The following is an 11,125-nucleotide window of genomic DNA, read 5'->3' on the forward strand; positions in this document are numbered from 1 at the left end:
ATATTATTATTTAAAGATATTATGTTATGTATTAAAGATATTATAAAGTTTTTGTCAAGCTCAGTATATATTCGTAATATTTACATGTAAATAGATCGTGTATTAAAGAATCCAAAAGGCATACTCCTATCAAATTTATAAAGAAAAATTAAATGGGATTGTACAATTTCGTATCTTTTTTTTTCCTCTAAGGATATTTAATTTTTCTTGTTTCATTTATTTTTAACCGTTAATAATGAAAAATTTATTTGAAAATAAACAAAAGAGAACCGGAAAGAAAAAATAAAAATTCACCGGAAATGGTTAAGAACTTCCTATTCCTTTACGAATGCGCGCATGCGCAATGAAAATGTAGTTACATCTGTACGGTTATTTCTATCACATTTATTCTTGAAAAACATTGAATACTTCCGTTACGTTGCAATACTTAGTTGTTTAGCGTGTGAAAATAGTGCTCGAAGATATTGTATTCTGACGTGAAATTTACAATATTAGAGACTTTTAATACGCATCGACATTAACAAGGGTGTTGTAAAAAACGTAAGTGTTTAACGATAACGATACGCCATACGTACTTTGTTGTCCCGCGTATACAAAGTGCGTGAAGCTGTTGATCATAACCTTACAAAAAAATAATTCTCATCGATTTTAATTTAGTCGAATTTACGAGTGCGCTATTATTATTTTGAAGAGGAAACATGAGTCCCTTAAACAGAGGTCCTCTCTTGGGACCAAGACTTCCACCAGCCGGTTTACGACCTCCGCCTCCAAGATTTGGTGCTAGACTTCCACCACCAGGTATGCCTCCGAGAATGCCGCTACCTCCAATGAGCGCAATCCTTGGCCCGATGAGACAGAGATTACCTCCTCCCCCTAGACTAGGCGGTGTGGCCCAACCTGGTGGACCGCTACCACTTTTCCCACCAGGTAGGGCTCCGTTACCACCTATGGCAGGACCTCGAGGTCCACTTATGTGTCCATGGCCTCGAAGAGTCTTACCACCACAAATTTTGCCACACATGAGGCCAAGGTTCTCCACTAGAAATGGAACGGTCAAAGGCAAAGTATTAAATAATGCCAAGAAAGTCATCAAGCTTGAGGTATGTGTTATACTGCCTTTAGCTTGTATGCTATAAAATTTTTTATCTTGTCTCTTTCATATTTTATTTTATTATCCAGTTAGCATAATAGATTCCTCTTAGATATTTTTTTATATGCATAAATTAAAAGTATTTGACTTTAAAAATATTTGATTATTAAAGATACGCGAAATAGTAATTCGATATTTTACTTAGAAAATATTCTTGTTGATGATACATAATTGTCACCATAGAATTTTACGTCTATGTTAAATATTAAAATAATTTATAATTGCAAAAAAAAAAAAAGACGATTTATTACTTTAATTATTATCAAAAAGTATTATGGTCATTTAGGAATTAGAATTAAAAAAGCCATGGATGACAGATGAAATTCGCAGTGAAATACAAAAGAAAAATAAGCTTTATGCTAAGGCAAAGAAGAATAAGGATGCAAAAGAATGGGGAGAATTTAAGGATCTACGGAATAAAGTCACAAGAATGATAAGAGATGCAAAGAATGAATATCTTGCTAAACATCCTGAACAGGTATTTTTTTTTTCCTTTACGTTGCTACTTTGCAATTTAAACTTTAATTGTAAAAAAATAATTAATTTTTAACAAACATATATATTATAGTAATAGTTAAATAACTGACTAAACATTTTTATAGCTAATATAAAATCAATTATTGGTCAGACCACCTTTTAACTAAGCATTGTAAATAAATTTAATATTGCTTTTTATATATTTTCTATAAACTATAAGTAATATAAAGTTTTTCTTTCTTTCTTTTTTTTTTTTTTTTATATATAAGTATTATCATTTCTTATATATGTATAAATGAACTTTTCTTATAATATATTTCACAATAATTATTGGCTTACAATATAATGTGATAAAAAAGATTTGAAAATATCATGGAAACATTTTCCTATACTGGAATTTATTTTAAATTCTGCTATGATTAGTAGTTATAATGTTTTTTTGCTTATTATTTTAGCATTTTAAGATCTAGTAATATAAATTATAAATTAAAGAGCATGTTAATCTACTCTATACTTCATATTTTTACATATTGTTTTTATTAGTACCTATTATTTATTTCCCTTAGGATATTTAATTATGAAATTTAAAATACAAAATTATCTGCATCAATATATTTATAAAAGTGAACTATAAAACATTTTATTTTTTATTAAATACTATTTCGTGTTAATTCATGTTACATGTATGAATTTTTCCTATTATACCAATGATATTACCTCGCACTGATATAAATGTTCTAGCAGTAAATGCCGAACAATTTTTATTATCTCCATTTTGTTTAAGTCTAACAGAACCTTGGATCAAAGGTATATTACTGTTATATCGTCCGTATGGTACAACATATAGAGTGTTATATAAACATTGAATCCAAAATTATTTTTTGATTTGTTCTCTTGACAGCTGGATTGCTTTGGTTACAGGGTGGTCAGAAAACAGATGATAAGAATACGAATGAATCCGAGGGTGTTCAGAAAACTGAGAATGCGCCTGAGCAATCAGAGCAAATGGAGCAAATGGAGGAGACGCAGCCTTCCAGCGAACAGGCACAGTCTTAAGCTTCAGGCTACTCCTCCTATAAAGAATTGAACAATTTAATTTTTATACGACACAGTATTCTGTTTTCAAATTTCAGAACGATTAGATTTTGTTTTTTTTTTTCTTTTTTTTTTCTCTTTTTTTTTTCCTTTTTTCTTTTTTCTTTTTTCTTTTTTCTTTTTTCTTTTTTTCCTTTTTTTCTATATGCTTTATAAATTTAAAATAATTACTTCGATATTTTTGTATATTATTTGCAAGTCTACTATAGATGAATATATTATAGAATTTATATTGTCTTCTCTCTCTCTCTCTACTGCATTTTTTATCAGGATAATATAAATATAAATTTTTTTCATTTACATCCATAGCTTAAGTATACATGTTATTTGATTTCTTTTATGATATGCAATATCATTTGATAAACTATTAGCATTTAATATCAAAGAAATACACATATGTTAGATTTTTATATAGTACTTGTAATTTAAAAAGTTATTTAACTTTTCTCTTATAAAGTAGTATTCATTTGTAGATGTATAATGTTTAAAGCTTTGTATGTTACAAACACTTAGTGTAATCACATTGGATATTTGCAACCTTTATTTATATAACATGAAAAAACTAACAGCTTAAATAAATTTTTCAGTGGCTCTTTAAATTGCTCTTTAAAAATATTACAGTGCTGCGAGCTATAACATTCCTCGTTAATAAGTTAATTGAAATAAAAATGTTAATAAAATTATAAGACATATATTTATATATACAAGATTAAATTATAAGATCAATTAAAAGTAAATTTAATATTTAGATAGCTTGTGGCTCTGTAGTAAAATATGGTACAACTTTTAGATTGGTTTGTCAGTATATATGTGACTATACTTCTATGATTATTAAATATATTTTTATTTATTTCATAAATACATGACTTCCAAATGAACACACACTACTGAGAAAAGCATAAATTTGTAACTAAAATGCATAATGTAAGAATAAATCATATTTCTACAAGTTATAATAATTTTGGTATCCCTATTACTCTTTAAGCTTGTAAGAAAGTCTATTTGTGTACTAACACAATCGTTCTGAATTATGAAAATATTTTTATGTACATTCTAAATACAAAGAAAAAATTCGATATGCAGTTATTAATTATATTTCAGAAATTTATACTAATGTGATACAAAATATTTGCCTATATTGAACACACATCTATGTTGCGATATTATATATACATAAGCACTTGTATATATTATAAGATTTAATTTCTACAAAAGGTATGAAAAATATTAATCTGATTATTAAATATGAAAACAATTTCTAAATTGATCAAATAGTAATAACATATATATAGCCACTTCATTCTTTAAGGTCTTTCTGATATACGTGTTGTAGTTTGTTGTGTATTGTTGTGTGTTCATTCTGATATCATCAGAATGAATTTCAGTTGATAAAATTACTATGGTTTTACATCTTTTATGTTTCTGAATGACATTTCCCCATAGAAAAAAAAATTACAATTTCTGAATACCCTGGAATTATTAAACATGAATCTTACCATATTTTCTTCAAGACAATAATTATTTAATATATAATTTTAAATTGTTAATGATTAAATTATTAATAATTCATTTTTAAATATTCAAATTCTTCAAAGATTTTAATAAACGAAATTATTTTATTATAAAATGAACAATGTTTATAATAAGATGGTAATTGAACCTTTGAAAGTTTATGGAGTGGTCTAAATCATAATTTTGTATAAAAAATAATAAAAAATTAAATAAGATTGAATATAATAATAAACAAGAAATATTACATCGGTGATTTAGACGATACCAACTTTCGATGGGTCAAAAAAGGTAAATATAATATAACTTGTTATAAAATAATTCTATGCGATTCTCTCATTTTTAAAAGTATATTATTTATTGAAAAAAAAAAAAAAATATTTGTATGTATATAATTTATTCTTAACAAATATCAAGGTCACAATTTTTAGGTTCATCTTTATCCAAATAATGAGGAACCATATGACAAAAGAGATGAAAATTATGAAAGTTCAGATGAAGATCAGCAATACTATTGTGAAGTATGTGATAGAGAATTTCCATCAAAAGTTATGTTGTCAGAACATGTGAATACACATAAGTTATGTGGTATAGATGGTTGTACCTTTACTGCTCACCCATTACTTGTTGAAAAACATATTAGTATGCAACATAGTACTGGGTTATATCAAAGAATGAAAAATTTATCAACGCCAGAAGATATTCAAAAGTGGATCGCGGAAAGAAAAAGGTAATATCTATACAATAATTATAGCTTCTTAATTATTTATATATTATTTATTAATTATTATGGAAACTAAAAAATAAAAAAAATATACATATATTCTGATACAAAAAAGAAATTGCTATAGAATTCAAGTATCTGAATAAATTATTATATATATATTTGGTATTTAGTGTACACCCATAATAATATACTTAAAACGTTCATATTAAATTTCATAAACCATAGAAAATATCCTACAAAAGCAAATATAGAAGAACAAAAAAATGCAGAATTAAAAAAGATACAACGAGGTGAAATAATCAAACAAGAGCAAAAATTTGTTCGACCAAGGACAAATAAAACAAATACTTATACTGAAAGAAAACGAAGAGTTCGTAAACGTCGAGTATCGAAACATGAGAATATAGCACCTGTTACAGATATATATAGAGGTCTAATTTCGTTTCCAGGAACATGTCAGTATAGTTATAATTATTGGATATTTGATACAAAATAAATATATGCTATGTCTTTGATATTATATTTTTCTAGCTTGCCTAGATGATGACTCTAACGAAAGTTTCAACGAAGAACGTTTGGAAACAAAACCTACTACTGATGTAGTTATAGAAAGTACATTTAATATCTCTGATGAAGAAGATGTATCAATTGAGAGTAACTTAATAAATAGTCCAATAAAAAATACTTTAACATGCAGCTTAGTAGCTGACTACGAAAGTGAAGGTAATCATAGTGTATATGTTGGTAAATTTATTTTATATATATACTGATATAAATAAAAATAAGATATAGATTTATTCTATTTTTATTTATGTTTTTACAGACGAGATTCCAGAGGAAATACCTATAAAAAAATCCAAAATATGTTTAGATCAAGAAAATATTATGGTAAAAAAAGTGTTGAATCCTGAACAAAGTGTCAATAATCATAGTATATTATCTGACACAGTATCAAAAAATGAAATACCTAATACTTCAGAGAAATTTAATAGAAAGGAAAAAGAAACTGAACCATATAATATACGTACAAAGAATACAATTATTAATAATAAAAGAAATAATAAAAATAGTTTGCATTTATTGCAAAGGTTGCTTTCTAGATCTATACAACATGAAAGAAATATGATCTGTCAATGTATAAAATATATAGCAGACAATAATTTTTTCGACTGTGACTAGTTATTATACTTATAAATAATTTTATTAAAATTTTTTTTTTTATATCTATATATAATACGATTGTATTTATTTATAAATCTATTTTAATAAAAGATCTGTAAACATGTACAAATGTGAAATGAAAGACAATAATTAATGTTACCATTTAATTTTTATTTTTTCTGTTTTCTATTTTTTCTATCTTTTTTCTGTTTTTTCTGAGGTTCTTTCAGATCAATATCATTTTCTCCTGGCCTCTTCTCACCACTTTTAACAGAAATCAGATTTTTACTCTTTTTACCAGAAAGTGCATTATTCCAATCAGCCTCACTCCCTTTTATTACATATTGATCTAGATTTTCTTTCTTTAATTTTTCTAATTCTGCCTTTTGTTTTCTTTTTAATTCCTAGTACAAAAAAAATTAGATATAATATCGATTATATATTTCTTATTCGAAAAATAAAAATATAACATTACAAACCTTTTCGGCTGTTTCTAATTCGTCGTGTAGACTTTGTCCTACTAATGGATTCAATTGAACATCATCATTTGTCACTTTTTTGTTCATTATAACAGTTTCGATAAATCGTTCAGCAATAGAATTAAGATATTGTATTGATTTGCGTATAATACGATTAAATAAACCAAGTAACTGTGACGATGGTAAATTTAATTCTTCAGATAATTTGTCAACCATTTTATGTTGCAATCCTAAACCTAATAAAATTGCCTAATAAACGTACAAACAGTATGTTGTTATTGTAAACGTAGAAAAACAATATAAAAATATCAAATGATGATAAATAATATAATATATTTACCAATTGTGCTGGAGAAAAATGTATATCACCCATCATATTTAAAAAATATAAACGTGCTAATGATGGTAATAAATCCATAATTAAATGATAATCTGCCATATTATTACTGTACATGTCTAAACGTTTTAAATCATAGGACGTAAAATATACGTCCAACATTTCTTTCGTTAGAGCTAAAACACATTGGAAATAATTTATATATATCACAATTATTCAAAAGAAATATTAATAATAATAAAAAAGTTATGTATACTAATAGATTCTCCAGGAACAGCCTTGTTCGTTAAAATACTCAAAGATAAAGAAGCCGGATATGTATTGAACGAATAAGAAAGTAAGGTTATAAATCGACGACGAAAATCTTTCCAATAAGCGCTTAACCAATTGTTATCTGTTTCTTGATCTGAATTTATTTTGTATAACATTATGCATGAATGTTCTCCTGTTATGTCATTCGAGGTTTGCCTAAAAGAAACATTATTAATGTTTTTAAAAAATAACAAATTTACTAATTCATTATAAATAGTATCTATTAAAACAAACCTTATATATACAGGTACGAATGAAGACCTTTTCCAAAATTTTAAAAGTTGCTCTGTGATACCGAAAGATACACCAATGTAATCTAAATGTTCTGCTTTTCTTTCAGACAGTTTTAAAAGAAGAGGTGGAAGAGAAGCGCGTGGTTCTACGAAAAAATCATTTTTGAATTACCATCATGTTCGAATTAAACATACGTCAATGTGTATTTGTGTGTGTATAAATTGATTCTTATTGTATACAAAAATAAATAATAATAATAATATTATTATTATTATTACCAATAGTCTCCTCTAATAATCCAACTTCTTCGTCTGGAACTGAATCGATTTCTGTTTGCTGGTTTTCGATTTCTACTTCATTAATATCAAAAATGTTCATCTCATAGTACTGCTTCAAAAGTTCCAATGCTCGAGTACCATAACCCATCTTAAAATTTAAACGAATATAGAAATATATAAATTTACGTTGCATCTTTAGAGAGAGATTAATTATTTAAATATATAATATTACATACTCCTTGATAATCAGGATGAGTTGCAATACGAACAATACGAGCTCCTGCTAGAGTTGGAAAATCTTGATCTTGATATTGCTGAGCAATTGTCCATGGTATTAGATCACCGGCAGCTCTTCGACCTCGACCTAAACCATCTGCTATAGTAGCTTTGCTAACTTCACCTTCTAGACAAACCTACATATCGTATGAAATCTATATATATGTTTTTTCTATACATGCATTAATAATGTTTATGAATGTACCTGAATGACGGCTAATATTTCAGGTAATGCCTTTCTATTTACATCAACTGGACCTAATAGACAAAATAAATGATGTGCCGGTGCATCAGACATCATTTGTAAATCATTTGGACTATTCTGAAAATTATATTAATATTATGATATGCTGTTTAGATATAAATAAAAGATATATATTTATAAATTTACCTTATAATGTGACGCAACATACAAAGCTACCAATTTTTGAAGAAATAATTCAGATGCTTTATGATAAGAAAACAATGTATCCCTAGAAGTAGAATTTGATATAATCTCTACATATATTATGCATATATTACCGAAACAGTAAATATTTTAATAAGAATTACCTATTTATATAATATAGTTGGCATGCATCTGGAGGTGGACATCCAGAAAGAATGGGTGAATATGTAGTTGCATTTAAACAAAGTAATTCTGTTAACCATTGTTCAACGGCATCTCCGGATTTATAACGAATCGATTCTTCAAGTGTTATCTCATATAACTGTCTTCCTATTAAAATTTTCTCATTTTGTTCTTTATCATTCTTTCCATGACTATTAGATCCAACAGTTTGTGTCCTTAACTGCTGAAGTAATTTTAATGATAAAGAACGGCCTGTTCCTTCATAACTATTATAAAAATAAAATAAAAAAAATTGTAAACGAATAATTAATTAATATTTAATATTTATCAACTTTTAACATAGACCTACCCATTTATAGTTGATGCAAGAAATATTAAATATGGACCTAGCATAGCTTTTACATATGGTAGAGGAATAGCTGCTGCCTCATCAATTACAAGTAATTCTGCTTGATTTAATTTATGAGTGTCAGTTGGATGTATATACTATAAGAATATATAAAACAATATACATATATATTTATTTTCTTTTTGTATTTTTATTTAGAATTATATTAAAAAATTAAGAGTGATTGACTACCTGAATAGTTTGTCGGTGATCTCGAAAAATATTGACTCTTACTGTAGCTTTATTAAATTCAGGATTTGTGGATTGAACTAAACCATAATCAAGATGTTCTTGATATCCTAAAGCATCAAAGCCTGCAAATATACACCATGATTATTACATAATTATAGCCTTATAAGTAATAATTTAACTATTATTACATTTTTTATATTAATTATACCTTTAAAAACAAATTCAAAAAGCGTATTTAAATTTTCAGGACTAGGACTAGATATATATATATTGGAATAGCCAAATGAAATAGCACCAGCAATTGCTAATCCCAAAGCTGCAGATTTTCCACGCCCTCTAGCAGCTGTCAGTGATACAGTAGATCTTAAAGTTTTTTCAGATATGCACTCAATGAATTTCAATAATGCCTTTGCCTAAAAATTTTATTTGAAGTAAATTTCAATATATACGATTAAAATGTAAAATTATAAAAAATCATACTTGATCAACGGTCCTACAACAATTAACAAGAGCAGAAATAGGTTGTGTATCTCTTAAACTTTCTTTCAAAACATCAAGATCAGTCTGTTCTTCCGAAGAGGGTAATTTTTTAACAGCCTCTATTTTTAAATTATGAGAAGATATAGGTAAAACATTTAATTGATCATCAACTACTAAACATCGATTACATGATGCAAGAGATAATAAGAACCTTTCATTAAAACGGCAAACCACATCCTATAACAAATTAAGTTATAAATATTATCATATAAATTATATATATTATCATATGCATAAAAGAGAACGAATAAAAAGAAAATAAACCTGATGTGCTTCCGTACGAAAACGTTGATGAACATCCATATTTATAGTATATAATTGTTTTAATGAATTTACAGATTGTAAAAGGAAAACTATAATACCAGCTCCTTCAACTGTTTCTATAGTCCTTGCTAATAAATTAGGAGTCAGTGCTTCAAAGTCCTATATGATAAAAAATTTTTAACTTTATATATAAGTAAAAATGATAAGAAAATAATTAATAGTATATAATACGTACTTGTAAAACACACATTCCATATGTGTTACCTAAGATCTTATGAGTTTCATTATAATAACAATAACGTATATTGGTAGAAACAATAAATAATTCGAAAGGATCATCTTCGTTAACATCAAGTTTACCAGATTTGATTTTCTTTTGTATAGTCTTCATACGTTTCTTTCTGTGACTACTAAAACCTAATTCTTTTTTATAACACCATAGTACAGAAGGTCTTGCTTTTATAACAGATTTTGACAACATGTGATGCAGTAAGACAACCTAAAAAAACATTAATTCTAACATTCATTGATATCATTCGATAATACCATTACATGTAAGATTTTTTATATAGAATATATACACAATAAGTGATTTTTAGATAAACGATACTATCGTACATAAAAAACAAAATTATGTTTTTTAGAAGAAACACGTGGTATATTCCACATATATATGATTATCGTACCTGATCTCGTGCCTTTTCTCCCACAATAATAAACATTGTTCTGTGTCCTGTGACAACGCCATTTTCTATTAAGATACGTATACGATTATCAATCTTCTTACGTACCATTTTATTATTAAATATATTCGTTTATTTTTCGAAGCACGTTGCTGCGGTAAAATAAAAACAGTAACAGTTTGTAATAATCGATATTTCTTTTGCTTTCTCACTATCGATATAAATCGATATTATTCAATACATCGATCGATATTAAAATTGGAATAGACAATGATTATTTAAATAAACAATAATTACGATTAAACATCGATATAATCAATCTTATCAATTAAAAATTCTTTTAAAAAGATATAAGAAAATATATTATCTATAAAAACACATTAGATAAAGCATAGAAAAATATGATTCGGTGATTGGTTGACAAACCGAAAAGAAATCGTAATTGAACCAAT

At 26.5% G+C, this 11,125-nt stretch overlaps 2 protein-coding genes across 6 annotated transcripts; one reads left to right on the forward strand and one right to left on the reverse strand.

Moving 5' to 3' along the window:
* Window positions 1–345: 345 nt before the first annotated feature.
* LOC122636915 (nuclear fragile X mental retardation-interacting protein 1) lies at window positions 346–6,261 on the forward strand. Of its 2 annotated transcripts, none has more exons than XM_043828602.1 (7): window positions 346–540; window positions 658–1,100; window positions 1,437–1,628; window positions 4,663–4,961; window positions 5,184–5,413; window positions 5,490–5,681; window positions 5,782–6,261. In XM_043828602.1, exons 2-7 carry the CDS (start codon window positions 699–701, stop codon window positions 6,135–6,137), a joined length of 1,671 nt encoding a protein of 556 aa, XP_043684537.1. In that variant the 5' UTR covers window positions 346–540; window positions 658–698; the 3' UTR covers window positions 6,138–6,261. The 2 variants fall into 2 exon arrangements, with proteins under 2 accessions (XP_043684537.1, XP_043684538.1); XM_043828603.1 differs by having other exon boundaries at window positions 692–1,100.
* LOC122636913 (RNA cytidine acetyltransferase) lies at window positions 2,575–10,817 on the reverse strand. 4 transcript variants are annotated; one of them, XM_043828600.1, is made up of 19 exons: window positions 10,677–10,817; window positions 10,226–10,489; window positions 9,991–10,149; window positions 9,667–9,903; window positions 9,395–9,599; window positions 9,187–9,308; window positions 8,956–9,092; window positions 8,588–8,872; window positions 8,427–8,508; window positions 8,241–8,357; window positions 7,996–8,172; window positions 7,760–7,907; window positions 7,482–7,626; window positions 7,192–7,403; window positions 6,939–7,111; window positions 6,599–6,847; window positions 6,382–6,523; window positions 4,132–4,133; window positions 2,575–2,863 (listed from the first exon to the last, which is right to left on the reverse strand). In XM_043828600.1, the coding sequence occupies exons 1-19, from the start codon at window positions 10,782–10,784 to the stop codon at window positions 2,750–2,752; spliced, it is 3,078 nt and encodes a 1,025-aa protein (XP_043684535.1). In that variant the 5' UTR covers window positions 10,785–10,817; the 3' UTR covers window positions 2,575–2,749. The 4 variants fall into 4 exon arrangements, with proteins under 4 accessions (XP_043684535.1, XP_043684536.1, XP_043684533.1 ...); XM_043828601.1 differs by lacking the exon at window positions 4,132–4,133 and having other exon boundaries at window positions 2,631–2,863; XM_043828598.1 differs by lacking the exons at window positions 2,575–2,863; window positions 4,132–4,133 and having other exon boundaries at window positions 6,270–6,523.
* Between the last annotated feature and the right edge of the window lie 308 nt (window positions 10,818–11,125).

Source organism: Vespula pensylvanica, chromosome 24, assembly GCF_014466175.1.
Source record: "Vespula pensylvanica isolate Volc-1 chromosome 24, ASM1446617v1, whole genome shotgun sequence".
Lineage (NCBI taxonomy): Eukaryota > Metazoa > Arthropoda > Insecta > Hymenoptera > Vespidae > Vespula > Vespula pensylvanica.